General features: G+C 39.8%; 1 protein-coding gene across 1 annotated transcript; it reads left to right on the plus strand.

Annotated features, from left to right (window-relative positions):
• The first annotated feature begins 17842 nt into the window (after positions 1 to 17842).
• Positions 17843 to 19602, plus strand: si:ch73-256g18.2 (small integral membrane protein 36). The gene is made up of 2 exons (XM_042398060.1): positions 17843 to 18650; positions 19590 to 19602. Exons 1-2 carry the CDS (start codon positions 18349 to 18351, stop codon positions 19600 to 19602), a joined length of 315 nt encoding a protein of 104 aa, XP_042253994.1. The 5' UTR covers positions 17843 to 18348.
• Positions 19603 to 26952: the final 7350 nt, after the last annotated feature.

Genomic DNA, 26952 nt, shown 5'->3' on the forward strand with positions numbered 1-26952 from the left:
GTAACGGTTACAACGCGTTGTCACTTCTGCAGTGCTAACTTTATCTCGACTGGAGTGCAGCATCCTGGGAATGTAAGGGGGGGGGGGGGGGGGGGTGAGAGATGGGGAGAGAATGGAAAGAGAAGGAGAGAGAGAGGAATGGAGCTGGGGGGGGGTTGTTGTAGCGTTGCATCACCTCAGTGGTTCCTCCATCCATCTCGTTCCTGCAGACACTTCGGAGGAGCTGCTGATGAAAATAGAAACAGTGAAGTGGAAAAACATCAGAACCTCACAGGAAGTGGATCCATCACTCGCTAATGATCATGTATCAGATCACTTCTTCTAACTGATCTGATCCAGCGCTGACGGTCGTAGCCGCACTTTAATTCGTCCTTTTGTCCCATTGAGGTTTACATTCAGTCGTTTTCATAATTAAACAACCAACACAATTTGATTTTGCATTAAGTTTATTAACATTTTTCACACATACTTTTTAGACGAAGTGTGCACATCTAGTTAATTTAAGTTCTGTTGAAGTCCAACTGAAATTAAATCACAGTATATTTGCTCCTTAAATCACTTGTCTTGTGTTCTCCTTTGAGAAAAAATCAGAAACCAAAAAGGTGAAATTTACATTTTTTTTCTTTGATCTTTGATTTCATGATGGTGCCCCCCAGCTTGCACTAATTTGACAAAATATCATTAGTTATCCACTTACATAGCTGGAGTCCTTATTTCCATACAGCAACTCAAATCTTTCCATCTTTCCATTAAGCGATAACGTGGCGTTCTATTACAGACAAAGCAGACGGTCACACTGAGCCTGATTGCATCCTGCTACACAAGAACCACAACAACCCGCATTTCCTGCTAAAGTCTCCTTCTCATCTAACTTACAAACATGAACACACATCCTGCAGCTTAGCTTGTTGAATGAGACCAAACAAACATTCACCAGGGAAAAGTGCACCGCTAGCATCAGTTTTATATCACAGCATCTCAGTCAGACTACAGTTTTAACCACAACATGTCAAATATACTCCAATAACATTAAAACAAGCTCACTACAGTTTATAATGCATCTGTTGACAGCAGCCATGTTAGAAATCTAATCTCAGAACTGCTCAAACCAAAATGTCTGACCTGCCAGAAATCCAGATTTGGGGATAAAATTGCGTTTCATCTGTAAAGTGTCCAGTTTAAGATGGTGAACGTCACCTGTTAAATATAGCATTGAGCTCAAAGCTCTGCTGTGCTTTAATGGTTTGTTCCATTCAAGTTGGAGGTCGGAAATTTCCTGGTTGAAAATTCCAAATTCTGAGGTTGTAGCGTTCCACAACTCAGCATATGAATATCTGCAATGTCAGCAGAGCTTATTGGATACATCAATGAAAGAGAAGAAAGGCTTTCACAAGATATTTACATCAATGTAGTCAGAATATTACACACAACAGCCAACCAATGTCACATGTTTCTGATAGCCTATTTCATTTACTAATATAACCTAAACAGTCTTCATTTTGAGAATTTATTCATTCAACACCATTTGAAACCTGCTTCTCTTGGACGCTGCTGTATTAAGCATCTGCTTCTCAGTGAAGTCGGTGCATGAAACTGAGTTAAAGCAGCATAACTACAGTCTCACAGAGCAGCTAGAATGGCTGCAATCAATTAGTGTTGATTGAAAACAACCTTTTTCTGCATGTAACTCACAATGTAGACATTTTACACATTTTACACATTTATCTGTGGGAAAGTGCTGCCTGCTGGACAAAATTCTCTCTCACCATAGTTAACCAGGAAGTTGGTTTTGGGAGATTGAGGCTCGACTTTTTATTTGATTTCACTCATAAATGTGGTTCTGAATGAGACAGGAATCATTTTTATTTGTAAACCTTTTTTCCAGCTCATCTCCCAGTTTGTCCTTTTTGAAATATGGTATAATTACTGTGTGATAGGTCTTGTCTGTCTTAATGTTGAGTGGTTTTTCCCCACACACAAAAAATCACTGTGATAAAATTTTACCCAGTTTGGATCAATATCCAGTATCAACAACCAATACAACAATGATTTAACTGCACACAGTAGAAATCTGTCATTATGAACCAGTGTTACACATAACAAGCTTTAGCTAAAAATTGTCACAAATGTACAAAACGATGTATATATGACATTCAAAAGACACACACGTAATTAACAACCAATAACAAACTATTACATGTAAGTTTAAAGAGAGTAGAGCAGATTCAAACAAGCTGTAGTTTGGGTAAAATAAAAAAAAACTATAACTAGGTCAAACAATCCCTTGTCTTAACCCGATGATTTTTAGTGTGCTGATGTACCAGAAATAAATTCCAATCATTCTGCCTCAGAGGCCGTTAAAAGTGAAGTGATGAACCTGTTTGCTGCACATAAATAATGTAGATGATCCAATAACAGGCTGAATGAATCGACTCTGATTCTTTGTGTTTCTGAGGCTGTTTTGAATTGCCTCAGGCTGCCCGAGGAGGGTTCAGAGGGGAAATCCCAACCCTCCCTTCCCTTCCTGACACACACTGACCAGCTGAGTGACCAGAGGTGTAGCACAGTGGCAGAATCACCCCTCCTCCCCCCGCTAAACACACCCCAGACTCTCAGCCGGAAAGGGCCTGGCACGCAACAGAGACAGGGAATCGGCTCGATTAAAAGGGATCAAGCGGAGAACAGGAAGGAGTTTTCTGTTCCTACACACCCTTTACCAAAACTTTGAACTAATTCCCCCGCAGGCGTGTGATTGTTCTGTCAGTAGAAGAGCTTCAAGGTCAGCAGAGTCCGAGAGAGCGAAGTAACCTCGCGGCTCACATCATTTAACTGAAATAGGTCTGGGCCCATATTTATCAGACTTCTCAGAATCACTGCCATGAATCACGCTGAAAGTTAACTATAGGACTAAAAATACTCTGAAGCGTCCTTCTCTGACTCTCAGTAAGGAGCCGGTCTCCTAGGAGAGCGTGAGACGTCACCATTTCACAATAGAAACTATGGTGACGTGTTGTAGTTCTCTTACATACATATATACCTTCAGCCTTCATAGACTGTAAACAAAGCTACTCACATGGGTTCAGAAATAGGTAATGTGACTCAGCTGTGTGGAATCAGCCACATTAAACCTCATCGTTTGAACAATTCCCATAATATTGCAGCATCTTGGACATATTGACACATGCTGGCATCTTCTTCTTCTTCTCTTCCACAGTTCACCTTTAACTACACCTCCTGTTGACTTATGTTCCCGACATGAGAGGAAAATGATTCTTCCCGTGTTGGAAAAAACACCGTGTGAACAGCCTCTCCAGACTTAATAAATAATAAGATATATAAAAAAATATTGGACCTGTTGTGATGAAGTTGAGATTCATCATCCAGCCAGACGGATGTGATTGTGTTCAAGTAAGTTTTTAGTTGCTCTCACATGTGCAACATCTGTATAAGTGCAATCAAAGTTTGATTCATCACCGTTTCAAAGCTGCATGTTTGTTTTTTTTTTTGGTAAAATCAATCTTTCATGACACTTATTCTCATCAAGCTTTCATAAAACATGTCTCCTCTCACGGAATATCTGTTAAATCGATGGTTCGATCCTGTTTTCTTCATCACAGAAACATTTCAAGGATTAGATCATTTCTTTCTGCCAAAAATCTGGAAACTGTTATCCACGCCTTCATTACCAGTCGATTGGACTATTGTAATTCTTCAGTAAAAAAAAAATCCAAATCATCCTAAACTCCGCTGCCAGGATTTTAACTGGGACGAGGATCACATTTTGACGATCCTGGCTTCCTTTACGCTGGCCACCTGTTGCTCTTCAAATTGATTTCAAAATTTTTGTTGATGTCTTACAAAGCCCAGAGAGGCCTCTATGTCTCCTCCCGCTCCGTGAGATCCTCCGATGTGTCTTTTCTTGTTGTTGTTTCGAGGTCCAGACTGAGACACGGAGATGATAGAGCCTCTGCAGTTCAGGCTCCTAGACGTTGGAAGGACCTGCCTGAGGAGATCAGGGCTGCAAACTCTGTTTCCTCTTTTAAATCACTTTTAAAAAATTGTTTTTCAGCAAATTCATTTATATTTTACGGCATTTTCAGTTCATTTTTATGTCTTTGTGTTTTTCAATGTGTTCTGCTTTGTAACTGTGTGCTTTATAAATAAAGTTTATTATTAATATTATAATATCTCTGCCTGAACACCATCTCCTGGAAACTCCTAACAGGTCAGGACTCCTAAATATCAGCAGAGATAGGAGAGTTCTTACTCCTCGTTCCTAAAAGATAACTCTGAGTATTTTTGGCCAGTTAGGAGTCATTTCCTGCTCCGAGAGGCCTGATAAATACGGCCCCCGGTGTTTAGTAGTGAAGCAGCTTCTACAGTTTGTTACTGGGTCATTAGCGAAGGATCAGTTTATCTGTTTGAAGATGACATCAACATGATAGCAGGTAGTAACAACAGAAATCGCTGCTATCACTGTAAATCTGCAGGAGAACTTCCTGTGCAGTCAGAGGTCGTTCTCATCAACTTCCTCTTTTCAAACCGCAGTCGGGCCGATCATGGCTGCACCGAGTCCAGTTAAACCTTCAGCTTGTGTTGTCAAAGCTGCTGTTTGTGCTCCGGTTTTTTTTTTTTAATGATTTCCTGCAGTCAGACTGATCGCTGTAGCACATCAACAGGCCAAAAAAAAGTCACATTTACTGCTGCTTGAAAGTTGACACTAGTTTAGATTTTAGTTTTAGTCTTTTTCTTTTGACGAAAATGTTTCTTATTTTAGTCAAATTTTAGTTTTTAGAGTTTTAAAACTAAAAAAAAACATTTTAGTCGCATTTTTAATTTTGATGCCTTCTAATCATTTTGGGGCTCCAGTTGTGGTCATCTTTGTTGTGTAGAGTTACCATGGTTACAGGTCAGTGTTGTCCATGTGACTGTGCTCTGCAGTTTGAAGTCCTCCAAGTCAAACAAGCTGATCCGTGGTTTGATCATGTGACTCCTGAACGACACATGGGAGCGTTTTCTAATCTGGCGCCTCCATCAGCAGTAATCAGCAGGACGACGTCATCCGTCCGTTACACAGCGCTGTTAAACAATGACGATGTTTTATGATGTGACAACGCTGTGGTTTAGGTCTGGTTAGGTTTAGGGAAAGATCCTTCGTCGTCATGGCCACGGGGTTAAAGGTTAGGGGACGATCGTCTTTAAAAAACTGTCCAGACTCGCAGTTGGAAACAGGAAATGAACAGTGGTCTCTTGCAGCTGTCACTCAAACTATCTATAGATGGTTTTGGGAGGACAGCCTCGTTTCAGCAGAACATTACTGAACTGTTCTTAACGTTGTGATATTTCTTTAGTGAACATCTAGAGGACGATTTCAGTGTTTGACCGCCAACATGAGTCTTTCCTTCTGACTGGAAGTAGCGTTAACTTTAACCTGATAATGTTACATTAACTAAGCTTTTTATAAAAGTTTGTTCAGGTGGTTTTTTTGCTACTTCTTGTATAATCTCAGTGGATTTTAGATGAGTTTAGTGCATAAATCTACCAAGAAGCACTAACGTCAGATTACATTACTGAAAGAGATGCTTCTCATTAACTGGAACATTTACAACATTTACAAGTCGAAAGCCCCACAACACCCCAAACAACCATTTTTAACATTTGAAAATGAGTTTAAGATGTCATAATTGTCCTGAAGAGCTTCGTCTCTGCGATGAAGTCGAGTCTTTTGCTTCTGTGGTGTAACATCGATGAAGAGATTCCCGTTTAAAACACTGATGAAATTCTCAAAAAGGTGAGCTGTTATAAGAGTTTCTGCTGCAAACACTCAATCGCTGAGCTCATTAGTGTTAAAGACTGAGCAGAGTGAGTCTCTGTGTCGGCTGAGGTGAGCTTTAATTACCTGTCAGCCAGACAAACTGCAGCTGCAGCTGACAGATCGGTGGACGCGTTAACGAGGCTGGATGTGGACGACGCTGTCAGTCAAGGAGAGGCAGCGCAGCTCGTTACAGACTCTCAGCGACACCTCCCTGTTTCCTGCAGCGGGGGTCGCTGCTAAAACTGGAATCTGATGGGAACCGAACAGGTCGAGTCATTGTAGGAGTCAGGGAGGAGTTCTCCCCGCTGAAATAATGAACAGTTAAAGCTGCGAGCCGTGATAAGACCACCACGCTCACAATGAAGCCATGAAGATGATTTAAAAGCATTTAGTCAGAATTCAAAACAATCATTCATTCATTCAGCATTTCTGTCATTAGTCTTTATGAAAAAATCAAGTGTGTTCCTGAAGTTTTCTCTCCATATCAGAAGTTAAAACCTTCATGATTTTAAACAAAGTCAAACAACTATTTCTATGTGAGCTGCCATGAAACTGCACCAGGATTTTGTCCTGAAAACTCATTCAAACACTCTCCTCTAAAGACATTTTTCTAACTTTTTCAGCTGAAATCTCTCTAAACACCACAGTGTTCAGTCCTCTCTGCCCTGCTGTTATTACAGATGTGAACTAAACACTTGACTCGTTCATGATGGTCTGGCAACATTTCAAACAACCTCGAGGTCTCAGTGATGGGTGTGTGGGATCAAAAACTCTTGACTCGAATAGAAAATCTGGCAAAATTCATACATGATGAAGGTCGATGAGGACTGAAACATTGTGTTATTAAAGTGAGTTCAATGTTTATTTGTTTTGCACTTTAATAAACATTGCTGTAAATGCGCCAGAGTTTCATCTGTAGTCCCTGGACAGATGTTACAGAGCCGCCCTAAAAACAGAACATGGAAATGAGATTGAAATGACAAATTTACTGAGGTCATTTATAAGCATGTGGAACAATTAATAAAATGAAGAAAGAAGAACATATATAATATTGTGGCGGTACTGATTCCCACTGAACACAGATGCTCTGTAAGAAGTTGGACAACCAGCTCCCAGCCACATCAAGAAATTTAAAAAAAACCCCAAATAATATTCACTTGGAGAAGCTCACAAGTTGTTGCACAATGGGAAACGTCCCCTTAATGAAATAATGCCTCTTTAATGTGAAAAAGAAATAAAGCCTGCAGGTGTTTAGGCTATTGTGGGGCAAGCCCAACTTCTTGCACGATGGCGCTAGGAAATCAATGCAGGACACTTGGGTTATGTTATGGTACTCCCTCCAAAAGTATCCTCACATCAGAAAGGAAAAGACCAGACAGAAGACATAAAAGAGCCTGAACAGGGTCAGAGTTTCTGTCTGACAAGCTTTTCAAATGAGGTCTGCAACCAGTGGAGGAAAGAACAGAGTGACCACGGTGTGCAGTTTCTCTCCTCTCTTAAACCTCAGAAAAAGGCCAATCAGGGTGTGAAAAACATCATTCAGGACATCCTTAAAACATGCAACACAGAGACTCATGATACAAGATATGCAGATATTAATGTTAGTAGAAAAGTAGATTGAATAAAACCACATTGAGCTGCATTGTTAGACACTAACTAGAACATGCAAAGCAGAAGCACAGATACAAAAAGCATGCACAGTGTGTAAAATACATAAATCAGTCTGACACAAGAAAAGCAAAACCACAATAAGACATGCACCAGATTCTGTGGACTTTTTGGGAAATATTGCTCACTAAAAAACAATGACAGAAATGTTGAATAAGCAACAACATTACATCATTTAAACAAGAATGACTGTCATTGTCTAAACACATGAAGTCAACAGAACAAACTGATGAGTGAAGCTGTTCTGACGGTGGATATTTAGTTATTACAGTTACTGTAAACTGGGATTTTGAAGCTGCGAAGGCTGGAAATGACTCTGAACTGTGGAGGTTAAATCTTCATATCCTTCTTTCCTTCTTTTGACCCGAAAGCAATAAACAGATGTCTTCCCATCACGACGTGAGAGGAAGTCTGTTTATTGCTGAGGGATTTTTGGAAATCTATACGATTGTTGTTTATAGATTTTCTCTCCCACTTAGACTCCAGTAAATCTGTCTGTAGAGACCAAAGTAGAGGGATGTTTATGCCATTGCGAGTAATTATTTTAGCTTGTCTTGTCTTCTTCAAACGTATAGTTTAATCCATAAATAAATGCAGGTTTTCCAAGAGGAAAAAGCTGAAAAGCAGCGACTCAGATCGATCATATAGAGAAGCTTCTTATCCAGAGAAACTGGCCTCAGTAACTGTGGTCTAACTGGATATTTCAAAGCTGCTCACTGACTAATAATGTGGCTTTTATGTTTCAGTTTCATGATTTAATTAAGAAGAGATCCTTCAGTTGTTTTCTCCTCAAACATGGTGTGGTGTTTCTCTCTGCTCTCTACTACATCATCGGTCTAACTGTGAGGGAGAAAAGACCAATTAAAGAGAGGCGTTTCTGAGGAAAAGGTGCTCTTGCTGCATGCAAGTGCATCACGCTGGTTAAAGTTCAGTAATTAAAGACAAAAAGGTGAGAACTGAAAGACTGTCAGAAAGGAAGAATACAGAGAACATGCAAGTCACACAGTATATAGGTGTAAAAACACAAATACTGTATCTACATGCAACAGTTAAGAGGTCAAAGAGCAGCAATTTACATGTCAGGAAGGGAATCATGCTTTTTGTGATTCTCTGTTATTTATTTTATTGTTTTGATGTCGGATGTTAAACATGATCAAAGTTACGAAACTTGAGGTGAACGTATGTAGAAACGCTGCCTGCAAGTCAAAAGTCAGGGCTTCAACCTGCAAAGTCACCTCTACTTCCTCCTCGTAAAGACGTCAGATTATTAGCACATGCCAATAAACGGCAGTCCATTGGTAGGGTTTGTTGCTAAGGTGGTTGCTAAGGTGTTTCCATGTGTTGTTCACTGTCATATTTGAAGGATTTGTTGACATTTGGAGTAAAAAAGGAGAAGAAGAAGTGAAATCCTGCTACTATAGTTTGTTTACGTAGCCTCCGGAGTCGGAGGAAGCTTCCTGAAAGCTGACCAATCAGAACAGAGCGGGCTCATCAGGAGGCGGGGCCTTAAAGAGACAGGAGCTAAAACGGCCTGTTTCAGACAGAGGCTGAACTGAGGGGCTGCATAAAGGACCAGTAGAAGATAAATAAGGAGTTTTTAACTGGAAATCATGCAAAGATATTCCAGTAGAGCCCCAGAATATAAATATAGAGCTGGAAAAAGTGCAGGATACATCTTCTTGTATGCTTGTACAGTTATGCTTACACTTATTTCCTCCTGGAAATGCTGATTACAACATTTAAATTAAATTTTCTGTCACTTGCAAATGATGAAAGATGAATCTAATTATATTTGAAAAGAAATTTGAACAGATTTGTTGTTGATACTGGATTCAGATGAGATAAAATGCTTTTTTTCCAGCAGCAACAGGTGTGACAACATTTCATAATGATTCATTGAGATTATTTTAAACATTACGAGTTCTTAAGAACAAATAATGATGCAGGATGTGGTTCAGAGTGTTGCCTGTAAGGCCGAGCGGCTCCAGTGGGTCTATGCTGGGAAAGATCCTGTGATAGAAACTGGTTTCAGAGCCCAACCAGCAGGGCAACAATGGCACAGAGGCCCCGAAAGGCACCATTAACCAGGGAGAGGCACTTCCTTTCATCCATTTTCTGTATCTGTTTCATTTTATGCATCTGTTTCTTTCATTCGCAGGCGTGCTGATGGATTTAAAGGCTTATTGTAATAATAGGGAGTGCTCATAGCTCCCAGTGTACGCTGGGTGCTGTGACAGATAGGACGGGTGCCGCCTCAACGCAGGAAGTTCACATTGTGTTTCAAAAGAATGGCAGCTCCCGCTTTGACTGCCACGGTGGCTGGCCGTCACTCTTCCAGTCAGGCTGCTCTGAAAAGGTTGTGATAAGAAGACTGAAGGCTGTTCGCAGAGGTGACTCCACTTCCTCTGAACAACACAATGCTCTCCATCAGGACTCCTGGACCTGAACTCAGTCTGTCTGCAGGGTCAGCGTGGACTGATGCTGATGTGTTCACACCTGCAGTACACAGCGGCTCAGACACGCACACTGATAAGGATTATAATACTTTTTTAATTGTGAAGACTTTAGGACTTATTTGGGAAATGTTAATACCAGCATGTATTGTAAGAAGTAGAGTGAGTTCGGTGATCCTTTTTACTTTTTATCAAGCAGCATCATGAGGTTCACGTTTGTGGTTTTGAGTGAAATATCTCAATAACTATCAGATTGTCATGAAATCTGCTTCACACATTCATGTTTCCTTCAGGATCAATTGTAATAACTTTGGTGATTCCTTAACTTTTCCTCTCATCATGTGATCTAACTTTCATTTCATCAAATACTTTGGTTTATGGTCATTCCCATCACTCTCAGCTGCAGTAGTAGTATGAAACTTACAGTTTCATACTACTTATCATACTATATTGTTTTTGCAGTTAGTATACAACATATGAAGCCTTCTACACACCTACAACGATGCAAAAACCTAAAGGTTCAGCAGTGGAAACAGACTTATGCAGACTTTTACAGGCTTCTCTGTGTTAATTTCAGTTTCAGTCAAACTTTGGATGCAGTTATTTTAAATACAAGGATGCATCACTCTGTGTAATCATCTTCATCCAGTCGCTCCGCTGTTACTTTCCCTGTCTGCAGTCTGTTGTTACGCACGTGTAAAAAGCAGATTAGAAACCTGGTTATGCGTCTTCATGGCAGAGAAATCAGCGTTCTTCTGGGGAAACCTTGTTTCTCTAATCCCCGACCCCGATTACAGACACCAGGTTTCTCTTTTACATGAACGTTTGGGAATCAGCTTTCTGGAGAAAGACGACTGTAACCTGGATACTGAAGTGCATGTTAACGCAATAACTGGGAGGAGCTGCTTCTTCTTTTGATGTGATTCCAGAAGTTAAAAGGGTCTATGAACTAGGGATCATTGACGTGTTTATAATATTTTGGACAATAACGGAGGTCTACAGCACAGAGGAATAAGATTTATCAGGCTTTGGATACAACACACGATACTTGTTACTAGGAAGTTCATTGTTGGTTTGGATTCAAACATGAACAACTTTATCAGAATCTGCTGTAAAACAAAGGCTGTCAACATGAACATGCCGGCATTAGAAGAGAGTTGTCGATGTGCACAGCAAAGTATTTATATCTGTAAGTTGATTTTTGGAGGAATTAACTGAAACTAACGGCTGCTTGGAGGAAAGACATCAGATCCTGTTATATATATACCACATTCAGCCGTCAACGTTGAAGGTTCTTTGGATCTGGATAGATTTTTTAATGTTTTTAATGTGTCCCAATTTAACGTCCTTCAGATGATCTGAAAGGTTTTTATTTCATTCAGACTTTCGGTCCATCTGGTGTCTGTTTTTCCTTCGTCCATCAGGCAGAAAAAAAACCTGCACAGATGGAGAACAGCGACGACTGCACAAGGAATTAGCCTGATTCCTGACAGGACTTGATCTGCCACATCTGCACACACACACACACACACACACATATATATATATATATATATATGTGTGTGTGTGTGTGTGTGTGTGTGTGTGTGTCAGGATGAGCTCGCAGTAAAACAAACTGTCCCATATTTGAAATAAAATTCCAGTTTGTTCTCCAGTAACAGCTCCGTGTTTTGTTAAAGTTATAAAAGTATCACAATCATTGTTTCCTGTGTGGATCCTGGAGCATCTTGGTGTTTGGATTTTTATATATTTATTTATATTAATATTATTATTATTATGAGAATGTGTGTCTTGTAAATATCATGTGCGGTCCAGAGAAACGCGTCACTGTTTGGTTTGTGACTTTTGACCTGTTTTCATTATGATTTCCAGTGAAACATTTAATTGTTTTGTACTTTTGATTATATTTTATTTATTTATTTGTCTGTTTTTTATTTGCTCTATAGTTTCTCTTTTTTGTTTGTGAATTATGATGATTGTTACTGAATTGATTTTACTCTTTATTGATGAAGATGTGGGAGTACTTCTTCTCTTTCCTCCAAACCTTCCCAGGTGTTTTTCTCCTGCATGATTATTGATTGATTGATTGATCCCTATGATTGGTTCATTTTTCTGTGAATGTGTGTCTGTATTTCTATGCAACTTTGATGTCATTTGCTTCTTTCCTGCTGCTGAAAATAATAATTTTTCTGCAGCTATTTGGTTGTTTTCTCCTCCTGCTGATGAAGAGTTTGTCTCCATCCACCTGTTGAGATGCACATTTTCTATTTGTGCATAAAAAAAAAAACTAAATTTGAAAAACACTAGAAATTCAAGAAAGCTTTGAAGTGTTTGTTGTTGTCTGAGTAAAAGTAAAAGTTGTGTGAATAAAAAGCAAATATAAACAGACTGAGTGAATAAATGATGACACGATGATGAGGAGACTGTAACCTTCCTCAAACTGTCCTCCAAAGAAAAACAACACAACAGGTTGTAATGTCAGTCGCCCAAAGACAACATAGTACTGTATCCATGACAACGACAGTGGTCTAACTTTAAGGAAATAGTAACTTTAACCCACAACACACGTTTCTCTAACCTTAACAAAGTGATTTCAACCCAAAACATCATCTTTCCTTAAACCTAACCAGCGTTGTCACATCATAAAACATCATTATTGTTTATCAGTGATGTGACAGTTTTATAAAATACAGACAGATGACGTCATCCTGCCGTTTACTGCCAATAGATTAGAAAACGCTGCTATGTGTCGTTCTGGAGTCACATGATCAAATAACATATTTGGTCGTTTTATTTGGAGTTGAAATTAATACATCAAACAAACAGAAATGTTATATTTCCATCATGTTTTCCATCGTTTTAATGACGTCATCTCATTGTGTCCTCTTCTTCTTCTGTGGTGGTTTAATGGCACCGACTCCAGAATCAGCTCCACCAGCTGTTTATTTCCTAATATTCACACAACAGCAGTGGATGGAAACAAGCGGTTAAAATACATTTTCTTTGGCAGATTTTCTGGAAATTTGGTTAAAATTTACACAATTTCTGCAACCACAGGATAAGAAGTTACTAGTTTCCTAATAAGAAATCAATTAGTCTCATCTACAAGACAAAGAAAAGGGTGACAGCAGAGTTTGAAATGCAAATGATGAGACTGCAGAATCTTTCTTTCTACTAAATATGTTTTTGCATCCACATCTGCATTCTGAAAACAGTTTTTCCGCGCTGTCCTGTCACACTGTTTAGTGGGTCAAGTTGATCTTATACCATTAGCAGGTCATTTCAGCTTGTTTGGGTGTCCTCTCTCTAAAGTCTAATATCCGCTTTGCTATATTTTTCCTGCTCTGTTATTTTTACCCCGCCTTTTTTTTCCCCCCCGGCGCTCACCATCTGCTGTCGAGGACAGTAGTTAGGTGTCCCTGCTTTGAAAGGTATTTCCTGATTCTGTTATTTTACAACATTTTTTGAAGCGACTGGATATCCTCTTTTCATTTCTCTGCATTTTATTTAGACAGGAGAAGGGTTGAGAGGTTTACAGACAGACGGAGGTCTACAGACGGTGCATTCATACTGATGCTAAAGTCTTTCTGCTCACACAGACGTCGCAGACTGAGAGCACCAGATTTTACTGTGAACTTGTTGAACTGTGTCTTCATTTTGGTCGTACAAGAATCTCTTTGGTAGAGATGTCGGGACACACGAGAAGCTTGTGGAAGCGACTGCAGCATTGATGCATAATGCAGAACAGATGCAGGACGAATCGAAACAACATGAAGTTTTGTCACCGACAGCAGCTTCGTCCTGCTCTGTCTTCAGTCTGTAATGTGGATGATGAGGTCACATGACATCATATATACATTCAGTACTGTGTTTCTGTTGGTGTTCAGAATCTGTGAACTACAACAGCTCCGTCTGTTCAAAGGTTTCTGTTCTGAATTGGTGATGTTTTGTTTCCAACAGGTATCAGCAGCTGGATTTCTCTGAGTCTGGTAGATCACAGGAGCATCAAATGTAAACACACAGATATTGCATTAAATTTGATTAATTATATCCAAAAATGTTCTTCAAGGAAGCATATCTTATCACATATATTATCACATATATTGATCAGTACCAGTGATACCAGTAATATGATGGTTTCAGTGCAGATTTTTCTGTCGATTTAAAACCTGATTCAGAGACTTTGGCTGAATCCAAATGTCTGGACTTCAGTGGACTTGCAGACTCGTACACATTGCAGGTGCAAGTACCGAGGAGTCCTACGTGTGGTCTTAAGTCTTCACCAGCCTTTGCTCAGAAACTTACCCATGATTCACAGTAATATGGAAGTGACGAAAATGATGACATTTGCTTTAATTGTTGTATACATTTAATGCTGTAGTGAGGTATAATGTACACACAGAATATTCACAGCCCCATGGATCGGCTTAATAAGATGTTTTTTTTTAATGATCTGCTAAACTCGACAGGGTAAAGGCTGGTTTTAGTCCACCTACAATGTCCTTAGTTGAGGATTTAATGTGACTATAATGTGTTTAGCAGTTCATGCGAAGGGAAAATCTCACTGACCATTCTGACCAGGTTTATTGTAGCTGCACCAGACCTGCACATATGAAAACCATTAAAAGACGGGTTCACAATCTGTCAGATCTTTCTTAAAACAACAGTCAGGTGTCCTTATGAGCAGTGAAAAAGGTTTTCCTCGCTGTAATCATTCCTCCTGTTCATACTGGATATTAAAAGATCCTTCAAATGTGCTTTCAATGGAAGTGATGGAGGCCAAAATCCACAGTGTGTCCACACAGTCATTTAAAACATATCAAGTGGATATCTGACACATTTACAGTCTTTATTACATCAAATTCCCTCTTTGTGTTTCCTCGGACAGTGTTTCCCTGTTGAGCTGCGGTGGAAGTATAGTAACAAAAAGAGGGATTTTGGCACTAAAAAGACTGTAACGTTGAAAGATATCTACTTGATTTGACTCATTTGGACCTTTGACTTTGTGACACTGAATGCTGATTTAAAAAGGCAGGATGTTTTGTCTGAGGTGGACTTGATATTCATGATCAGTTTGTAAAAATGGGTAAAATATCACCATCCAGGCTGTGTATGAACCCACAACAATCAAATACTTTGTGTCAGATGGTTGTTTAGATAACGCTGTTGCTTTACACTCGGCTTACTATCTTTATTTGTGGAGCATTGCATCATTTATTTCATTAAAGTCTGGTTTGTCGCTGCTTTGAAGCTCTGCAGACTCACGAAATTACAACAGTGTATTAGGACCACTGTTAGGGAAACAAGACAAGGTCAAAACCTTGTATATGGCTGAACCATGTATATGTAACACTAGAGGGCTTTTAATTTGAAACGGATACAGGAAGTGGTGGCATTTGGCCAACCAATGGTGTAACTCCATCACCCAGTCAGTCAGTCACAGACTTTCACGTTTATAGGGCTGGTCCCTTTTTTGCAGTCCAGCCAAAAATAGTAATTGATTAAATTAATTTGTATGTAATATTTTGAGAATGAAGTTGAAAATGCATGGGCAAAAAGTCATATTTTGACTAAAAGTCATAATATTTCAATAAAAAAGTCACATCAAATTATCTAAATTCACACCTGCTCATCATGGGAGGAGATTTTAATGTCTTTTTGGACCCTGAGATGGACAGATCATCAGCCAGACTCGGTAATGTGGCATCCAGATCGGCTTCCTACATATAATCCTTTCTCTCAGAACTTGGCGTTTCCTACATCCAAAAAGCAGGAAGTAAAATTTTGTGAAATTTCCGTCAGAACAAATTCCCTTATTTTTAGACATTAATATGATGTTTCAACTATCTGAGAGGCACTACAGTCATATCTAAGAGGTCAGATCATATCTTTTGTGGCTAGTAATGAAAATAACTTGGATGCAACACAATTAAAACTTGGTAAACAAATAGTTGAATTGGATAACAGATATGCACAATATCCATCGTCAAACCCATAAAAGGAGTGCCTGAAACTCAAAGCAGACTACAACCTTGTTCCCTTAAACTCCATAGAAAATGTTCTGCTCAGGAACAAAAGTACTCTGGAACATGGTGAGAAAGTTGGGAAAAATATGGCCAGACAAGTGAAGGACCCCTGAGCCAAGCAAATTATTAATGAGGTGGTCTCTCAGGATGGCAAGGTTACTGCAGACCAACATCTTTAAAGATTATTACAGTAAACTACACACCTCTAGTAACTCCTCCAATTTTAATGCCATGCAGGACCTATATAAGGATGTACACATCCCGTCTGTCCCCAGATCAGGTGTCTGGTTTGGATAAACCAATCACACAACAAGAAAATAACAGAATCCATTAGCAATCACTACAAACTCCACAATCACCAGGTCCAGATGGTCTACCAACTGAATTCTATGTGACATTCTCTACACAGCTAACCCCCATTTTGGCAGCCATGTACTCGGATTCACTGATATCAGGCTCCCTCCCAACCACCCTACACCAGACATGTATAACATTACTGGGAAACCCCTCCCCCACAAAGATCCCTTAGACTGCGGATCCTACAGACCCATCTCTCTGTTAAACACTGATTACAAGATATTAGCCAAAGTACTGACTCATCATCTGGAGGACGCTCTGACCAGTATTGTATCCCCCAAACCAGACAGGTTTTGTTAAACATAGACATTCCTTGTTTAATATCCGACTCTTGTTTAACGTCATGTACTCTCTCTTTGCCAAACTGTTTCAGAACGCCACATGGATGCAGAGAAGGCATTCGACAGAGACGTTAGAGAGTTCAGTCCTCCTCTATGTGTGCTCGACACTCTCTGATTCAATTTAAAATGGTTCATCGGGTGCATCTCTCCCCGAATCTAAACTGGCTAAGATATACCACAAATTAACCCTATATGTGACAGAATTAAGTCTGTGGATGCAACCATAACCCTAACTTGAAGGGGTATTGGAAGGCTGTTTTTGAAGCTTTCTCTATAGTCTTAACACTTAAAATTGATCCAAACCCTCTTATGTCAATGAATTATTATAACAGTTACCGACAATGGGCCATCAAGTCGTTGCCTTTACTACCCTCCTGGCTCGCCGCCTGATACTTTGGAGGTTGAAGAGGCTGCTCAGCCCTCAATCTCCCAGTGGATCAAGGATGTGTTGTCTAACCAGAGGCTTGAAAAAATCAGATATACACTACAAGGGCTCTGGAAAGAATTTTGTTAAAGTGTGGACGAACCCTCCAAACAAGTAGAGGAATAAACAATGACATTATCATGTTTTGACCCTTGACACATGTCTGGATATGGTTTTTGACATTTCAGGCCTGGATGTGCTGCTTCTGCTTGACCTCTCATTATAACTTAAATGCTTTACTAAGTGCCTTGTATTAACTATGGTCTTTCATTGTATACACTTTGATATACATGCATACCATATTGTACATTCCTCTATAAAGCAGTTTAATATTACTGAGTGACAGCAGGGGGTAGGGGATGTTTGTTGTGCTGTGGCAATGGTGTTCTTTTTGCAAATGTATGTAAATTGTGAAATTCAATAAAAACAACTGTGAAATAGTTCTTTTTTTCTGTGAACTGTGTAATATTTTCAGAATAAAGCAATGATATTTCAAGGTTAAAGTTGAAATATTTGGAGATCTTTATTTTAATACTCCCTCATGGTAACTTAAAACAAGGGACACTCTGCCTGTGAGGCTAAACTCGGCAAAAAAAAGTCCTTTAGATGTCATTAACAGGATGTACTAACAGCAATACTCGTAAAATAGCATGTTTGGAGCGAGAACACACAGCCTGTTCTCTGACCTTGTATGCTTTTAATCTAATTTGATTTCAAATGTAAAAATAATCACTCAGAGTGACATAATAAAGCAGTTGTTTAATACATATTACATGACTCCCAAAATCCCCAAAGTGATGCTTATGGCAAGCTGACAGGTGTGTGCTGAAGTCCCGTCCTCCATTTTGCTCGAGTGTCATTTTGTGACTGCACTGTATGTGTAGTTGGCAAAATCAAAATGGTGGCTTAAGTTATTAAAACTGAGCAGCTTTAATCATTGGTTGCTGAAATTCAAGGTTGGAGGAGCAGCGCGGATTAACGTCCTTTAGAGCACAAAGCTTCATATCCAGCCTGGCCTGCTGTCACTGCCACTCTCTCTTTTTCTCTCTCTCAGTTGATCCCTCTCATTTCATCTCTCTGGTGTCGTCCTCTGCTGTCTTTTGCTCGTTCTCTCTTTCCAGCCAGCTGTCCATCGCTCATCCTTCATCACTCAACTGTCTTTTTTTCTGCCCCTTCTGCCCACATTTCCTCTCTTTTTTTCTTTCTTGTTGATTCTCCCATCATCTCTTTCGCCTCTGGATCGGGCACGATATGAAGCGTCACCATGGGTTTCATGGAATTCTACCTGGAGATTGACCCCGTCACCCTGAACCTCATCATCCTGGTCGCCAGCTATGTCATCCTGCTCCTGGTCTTCCTCATCTCCTGCATCCTGTACGACTGCCGGGGCAAAGACCCCACCAAGGAGTACGCCCCTGACAACACGCCGGCGCCGCCCAGCCAGTCGCCCATACGCCTGGTGGTCATGCAGAACTCGCCCGCCTCTTCTCGCTACGAGCCCAACAACACGGCGAGCCACGCCGAGCTGCCGACGCCGGACCTGAGCCGGGACAGAGGAGAGAGGGAGCGGGAGAGAGAGAGGGAGAGGGAGAAGAGGAGTACTCTGGTCTGAGGAAGAGGAAGAGACATGAAGTGCTGTTGTCTCACTTTGTACAGTGTTTTTAGTCCTGGACTCTTGTTTTTGATTTTTAACATCCCTGGATGGTGTCGATGAGCTGCTGAGGAGGTCAGCAGGAGGTAAGCAGCCAGCAGGGCCAACCCAAAACTTTCTGGGGGCCAAAGAAGAATTTAATAACCCATCCCCCTCCCTGAACCCCAACCACAACCCCCACCACCTGCAAATGTGTGTTGCAATAATTAACAAGAATTTAGGACAACTGAAACAATTTAAAACTGATAAAACCTAAACAGACATTTCATTTTCATTGATTTATCTATAAGGACAATGCATTAATTAACATTTCCGTAAGAGTGCCAGTGTTTTTCAGCTGCAGTCCTTTGGCGAGATGTTCTGAAACTGATAAAGTGATGGTTAACGGTTACGGACAGAACACAACAAGATGCCATAAAGACATCGGCAACAAATTAAGCATTCTCAAGACTCAGCACAATCCATGTAGAGCAAAAGCAGACAGCAAAACATTAGTGCAGTAATACAGCAACAATATCCAGTATTCAGTACATGGAGCCAGCAAGCAAGACAAGGCACCAAAACACAACCAAGCAGTACTGATTATAACCCTTTTTGTAGACATGCAGAGCAACAGTAAGCAAAAACACAAATCAAATATGATAATCATAATGTTAATCTTAATAAAATGTGAAACTATGTGCAGTTACAAGCTAGTACAAAGGTCATTCAATGTGCAAATAAAAAATCCTAAACTTACAATTTGTAAAATGAGACTGCTTATCTTTAAATACTTTAATTTGGACCCCAAAAAAGAAAATATTTGATTCAATTTCGCCCTAAGCAGCTGCCGATGCCCCTGGTTTCCATCACAGGGATCCTAGCTAGAGCTACCAACAGTTATTTTTGTTATCAATTTCTATGTATGTATTTTCTTTTTTTCTTTTTAAAGGACCAGTTTGTAGGATTTAGTGGCATCTAGCAATGAGATTGCAGATTGCAACGAACTTAACACCCCTCCCCCTCCCCTTCCCCTTCCAAATGTGTAGGAAAATCTATGGTGGCCTCATAAAAACTCATAAAAAACACAAAAGGTCCTCTTTAGAGCCAGTGTTTGGTTTGTCCGTTCTGGACTACTGTATAAGCATGGCTGTGCGACATGGTGGACTCCGTGGAAGAGGACCCGCTCCCTATATAGATACAAAGGGCTCATTCTAAGGTAATGAAAACACAATGATTCTTATTTTCAGGTGATTATTCATTAATTAAAACATACTTATGAATATTATATTTCATTTCTGTCAAGTCCGTTCTGCTAGACGCCACTAAATTCTACACACTGTACCATTAATCTTTTTCGACAAGGATTTGTTAATTTATTGTCATGTGCATTAAAATACCACCAGTGCATTTCCATATGATGACAGACCTCTATGGACAGAATATATACAGTATATATCATACACAATCATTCACACATAGTTTTAAACACAGTACTGAATGTCTATAAAAAGTCCAACCAACAGTTCAAATCCTGAAGATCAATTTTTATATCAATGATAAATTAAAGAAAAAGAAAATTAATTTGTCACTCAACTAGTCGGTTAATTTAATAATCATTTCAACACTAAACCAAACCTGACTGTCCACTGACACTGTAGGGACTCCTGCATTGTGGGGACTAACACCTCAATGCCCTGCTAACTTTATGGGGACTCGAACCTGAAAACACACCGACATTGTGGGGACTCACACCTTAATGCCCTGCTAATATTGTGGGGACTCACACCTGAAAACACACCGACATTGTGGGGACTCACACCTGAAAACACACCAACATTGTGGGGACTCACACCTTAATGCCCTGCTAATATTGTGGGGACTCACACCTGAAAACACACCGACATTGTGGGGACTCACACCTGAAAACACACCGACATTGTGGGGACTCACACCTGAAAACACACCGACATTGTGGGGACTCACACCTCAAAACACACTGACATTGTGGGGACTCACACCTGAAAACACACCGACATTGTGGGGACTCACACCTCAAAACACACCGACATTGTGGGGACTCGCACCTGAAAACACACCAACATTGTGGGGACTAACACCTGAAAACACACCGACATTGTGGGGACTCACACCTGAAAACACACCAACATTGTGGGGACTCGCACCTGAAAACACACCGACATTGTGGGGACTCGCACCTGAAAACACACCAACATTGTGGGGACTCACACCTGAAAACACACCGACATTGTGGGGACTCACACCTGAAAACACACCAACATTGTGGGGACTCACACCTGAAAACACACCGACATTGTGGGGACTCACACCTCAAAACACACTGACATTGTGGGGACTCGCACCTGAAAACACACCGACATTGTGGGGACTCACACCTTAAACACACTGACATTGTGGGGACTCGCACCTGAAAACACACCGACATTGTGGGGACTAACACCTGAAAACACACCGACATTGTGGGGACTCACACCTGAAAACACACCAACATTGTGGGGACTCACACCTGAAAACACACCGACATTGTGGGGACTCACACCTGAAAACACACTGACATTGTGGGGACTCACATCTGGCTGCTTGATGACACTGTGGGGACTCCTGCATTGTGAGAATACGGTTTTCTACAACTTTTTCATTTTGAGGTTTAGTCTTAGTTATGCGTTGAAGGCTAGAATTAGGTTTAGCTTATTGTTTGGGGCTTTTAGGGGATAGGGGTAGGGATAGCGAGTAAAGTTTGTGTATGAGTATTGGTGGGCTGTTTTGGGTTAAACTGACACATCTGCTTACCAGAATGTTGTTTTGTTTAGTTACGGTACAGTGACCATAACCATAACAACAACATCAAAAAGTCCAAACACTTGCATTTATCAGTCTGGTTTCAGTGTCCCATGAGGATCTTAAAGTTGTTTCAGAGGCAAAATAAAACATAACTGCAAGAGTAAACCCAGACATGAAAGTAAACGCCAAAGCTGGAAGTTACAACCAGAAGAGATTAATATTTCTCTAAAATAAACCACATCTGCTAAACCCCCCTGCATGTGAACATCTGTGTGTTCAGATATTACAGTTCATTGTGTGTCAAGGGCATCTGTTTATCTCATTCATATGTACATGTACAGACTGTGTCGTGCCAGTGGTCTGTATATCCCAACTGTAATCCATCATGCATTAGTAAATGCATGGAAATAAATTATTACTGATATGTGTCTCAGTGTGCAACACAAATCAAGGACAGCGCCCTGGTCTGAGCAGCTGATTGGTCCCCTGTGTTTAATCAGATTAACAGCAAAACAAAACCTGATTAATTAGTTTTAAGCTGCAGTTGGTTCCTGATCTGCTAACAGTAAATAAAAAGTGTTATGATGTAGTCTTCTGCATCCTGGGCTTTTTTCCTGCTGTAGGTTTAGAGACTGTCGGTTTTTCTTTGATGGGTTTCTCTCTGTTGAATGTCGGTGCGAAATTGCAGCTCAAGAAGCCCTCGTTCTTTCATCCTGAATGACTGGCACTAAACCTTGATGCTTGTTGGCGATGTTTTGGATAATTTAAATATTTTATGCTGTCAAACTCCACTGGAGTCGCTGCAAATATCTGGATGTGACTGATCTTTTAAAACTTTTAGATACTGATATCAAAATAGACTTTTTGATACCCAACTTTGAGAAATATTCCCAAGTTTTTCTACAAATTCTGTTCTTCACTTACAACATAAGCCAAACTTCTCAATGTATTGGTTTTAATGTCTTGATATAGAAATTTAGATAAATAAAACTGACAAAATTTGGAACTAAATTAGGACATATCTATCTTACCAATTACATAATGAATGAATAAACTGATTCTAGATGTTTAGCACATTATTTCAACCTTATTGTTAAACAAGAATGTCACTATTGCAAAACTCTGGATTATGTTCAATGACAATACTTTTTTATGTCCTATGCCAACATTTTTAAAATCCTCTCTTTCTGAACATAAAGTAAGAGAAAGATCATCGTTAAGGTTTATAAACTACAGGTTGAGTTATGTTTGATAAGGCAACTAAAGGACTTGGTTAAGGTTGATTTAAGATTGTGGTTTCAGTTAATAAAAACATTATTTGCATTTGATGTGAACTCCAGTCTAATGCATGAAAATCCACCAACCAACCTCTGCTTTTACTTCTACACCTTTACTTTCCAACTTATTACATAACGGACAGGACAGATTCCAATATGAATGTAAATTTGGGATACTGGGATGCTGACTTCACTTCACTTCACTTGCACCTCACTGGAAAAAAAAACAACTTTTAAATGATTAAACTGTCAGCTGAAATATAAAATTGTGTTCAGATGATACAAAGTTTTGAGAATTTATTCACAGGCTGTCATACATCAGCTTTATAGCATGTGACTGTTCCAGATGTCATGTATACTTTTTACTGCCTTCAACACAGCTGCTTATGTACTGAATAACATTTTGAGGATAATTACTTTCACAGTAGAAACATCACGACTCAAATATGGTTGGAATGTTTCTTGTAAATCATTTTAAACCTCTGTGTAACATTTGTGTAAAGCTGTCTACACGTAGCTTTACATCAATGTCGTGCCGACTGGATCATGGTTTCTGGATGCTGTTATAGATGCGTTCTCACTGAAACGACTGACTAAAGTTAAACTTAATTGGTGGAAGCCAATAAACGAGGAAACTTTGCTCTCTGCTGTAAACTAAAAGAAGCAATCTAGACATGCAAACAGATATAAAAAGTAGTTGCACTGAAAATGTCCCGATGATTATGACTTCCAGTTTTAGTAATATGTAATTCTCAAGTGTGCAATGTAGACTTAGTGAATAAATGATGACGTACATGAATCATGTGACCTAAACGTCACTGAAGAGCTGCAAACATCAGATCTGTGTAGAGTGATAAGGAGAAATGTCATATTTCCACCATGTTTTCCATCGTCTGAGCTTCGGCTGCCGCTCTTTAAATGAGTTACCGCCAAATTTTACATTTACATTTAGTGACTTGGCAGACAATCATAAAGAGCCATGGTACAAATTCTCTAATAGCATTTTTTTGTTTGTTTGTTTGTTTGTTTTATTATTAAAGTGAGAAACAACTGGGAGTATACAAGTGCATAACTGTTTGTTAATATTTGATTTGATGGAAACATGCATTAATTTGCATTATTGATTTTCGAATTTGGTTAAAATGTATGCTACATCTGAATGGAAACTTGGCTATCAATACGTCCCAAAGCCTCCAACTAAATAAAAGTAAGGCAAGTGTCGACTTCTAAGTCTAACATTTAATAATTAGCACTAAACACAAGGTACAGCTGAGGCTCATGGGAATGTCCTTATATTTGCAGGTATTTGATCATAAGCTACAACCTTTCACTGACCAAAGTACTTTTGTTGCTTAAACCTTACTGCACAGGGGTCAGGATGCGAACTGAGTCCTGCGCTTTGTAGGTCCACCATCCACCCAACCATCCAATAAACAAGTATAATACCTTCTTTACTCAAAAAACATTGCCACTGAACATAGTCCAGGCAGCAAGTATGTGTTCTTCAAAACATAACTGGCAAAACTAATTAGAATGATGTCAATGTACAGATGGTGCTCGGTGAACTGTCATCAAGCTACATCGTCTAGAAACCATGAATGTTGGTAGCAAATTTAGTGTCAGTCCATATAATAGATTTCGAGATATTTCACTGGATAATTAAAATATTTGATCTCTGCAATCCATCCAATAGTTGTTAAGATGTTTCAATCTGGACGACAGTGGTGGACCGACAGACGCTGCCTCAGAGTCACACAGAGAGTCACATATTTACATATTATATGTGCATCTTTTAGAGTCAGTTTGGAAGACTTCCAAAAACACACTTTAGTTTGAACTTCTGGTCCTTTCTCTAGCAGTTGAACAAGTTTTTGAAGCTCTGTTTGAACGGCAACTAACCATTATTTTCTTAATTAATCAATTAAATGTTTCATCTATAAAATGTCAGAAAATAGTGAAAATGCTTGTTATAATTTCCCAGAGTCGATTGTTGAGTCTTTAAAGGTCTTACTATGTCTGAACAGTCCAAAACCCAAAAGATTATCAATTTACTATCAGGTATGACAAAGAAAAGCTTTAAATCATCACATTGGAGAAGCTAAAACCAGCAAATGTTTTGCATATTTGCTTAAAAAATTACTAAAACGATTATTCAATTATCAAAATAGTTGCTGATTCATTTTCTGTCCATTGACTAATAGATTAATTGACTAATAGTTGCAGCTCTAGTTTGAACCGTCCATTATAAATTGTATAAGACTCTGATATACAGAGTGGACACATCAGCAGCACCAGACTGTGACTCTGTCGTCTCCCCTCCCCCCCCAAACTCTGGACATCGAGGTCTCAGACTATAAGCTCTTCGTCCTGCTGCATGAAGCTCTGAACCCGCCAGTAAATCCTCTGCATGAGCCGCCCGCCTGTCCCCCCCCCCCCCCCTCCAACACAGTCGAAGTGAGCTGACAACATAAACCCTTGCTGGACAGAGAAATAATGAATGGATGGACGAATGCATGTGCGTCACTCATCCCCTTGACGTATGCTGGACAGTGGGACTAACCCTTGGGTGGCCTCTGTGTGAGGGTTTACAGATGTGGCAAGCAGCAGATGTTGGTGTTAACAGAGATTTAGTGGATGGTGTTAAAAGAGGCTGATGTTTGTTTACTGAGACAATGCAGCAAACATCAACTGTTTATCTCATACAGAAAATTATTGTTTCATTACTGAACCAATGGTGTCAACTTATATTTGTATGCTTTAATTAACAGGCATCAGATTTACAGTTATTGGTCTGATTGATAGTGTGATCGTATTTAAAGTTAAACAGTCATAGTAGCAGCTCTATGAGACTGTGCTTAGACACGGCAGTACTTTGAGCTGATGTTTAGCAGGTATAATGTTCACCATGTTCACTATCGTGTGTTAACATTGATTTAAAAATGGACACATGGTGGCGATATCGACACCAATCAGTTGACCTGCCAACTATCAAACAAAAAACAAACAAGTAAAAAATCATTCATATAACAGGGAAAGTAAATATAAAATGGAGAGTGTGCAGATTTAACAGACAAATTGAAACATGCAAAAGTTGCCCAAATTAAATCACCACATCTTTTTCCATGTTTTCCAGGGTCTTGGCCACACCTGTTGAAAAGACAGCAAATCCCAGAAGCACCTTGAATTCTTTCCATCTGCAGCACACAGCATGTCTGTTCAGAAAGGAAACGATCACCGCAGACTGCTGAGCAGGACCGACATCAAACAGGCCGCGTTTCACTGTGGGATTATTCTCCTCCGGGACGCTGAAGACACCGAACTTTGAACTCTTTGGCCTCTTCAGGACCTGCAGAAACATCAGAGGTGCTTCAATCTGTCACTACGTCGTCACATTGAGCTGATGAGTAACTGGAACTGAGTTGGTTTACAGTCTGCTGGACAGTGGTGGAAATGAATCCACTACATTGAACAGAATTACTTGATTAAAGAAAGCAGGATGTTGTCAGTAATCACAGCCGGCAGCATTCATGAACATCTGCTGGGAGATGACGTGAACACAGATAATGTCGGAAAATACTGTGTAACAAAGCTGCTCAACACAGATACACAAGGAAGGTTTTTCTGGTGGAGGTATTTGTGACCTCAGTGCTCCCGACATTACTCTGTGATTCAGACACAAAGCGCTTCCTGCACAAACCTTAAGGGAAAAACTAAATGATAAATTTTACTTGATTGAACCTTGAAAGGTGTTTTCATGATTTTGCAGTTGTTAACAGTCTGTCCACAATGATAAAATGTTTCCCCTGAGAAAAAACAACATTTAAAACCAATATTTCCTCATCAGTGCTTTGACACTGCTCTTCTTCATTGGACATATGTGACGTTTGCTATGCGAGCTGGCGCAGGCTGAGGAAAACTGTGGGAAAACATTGTGTTTAAATGCTGAAAGTGTCCAATAAGGTCAAACCTCAAGAGGAATTTATGAGAAAAGCTAACACAGGAAGTTGTTTTTTGCTATAGCGAGCTAGAAAATTAGCCAACAGGCTAACTAACCACTGCTAAAGCTAGCTACAACAAGTTAGCTGATGGAATCCACATTAAAAAAACAACCAGAAGGGTCAGAGGTTGCTGTTAAAAT

The sequence above is a fragment of the Thunnus maccoyii genome, chromosome 20, assembly GCF_910596095.1.
Source record: "Thunnus maccoyii chromosome 20, fThuMac1.1, whole genome shotgun sequence".
Taxonomy (NCBI): Eukaryota; Metazoa; Chordata; class Actinopteri; order Scombriformes; family Scombridae; genus Thunnus; species Thunnus maccoyii.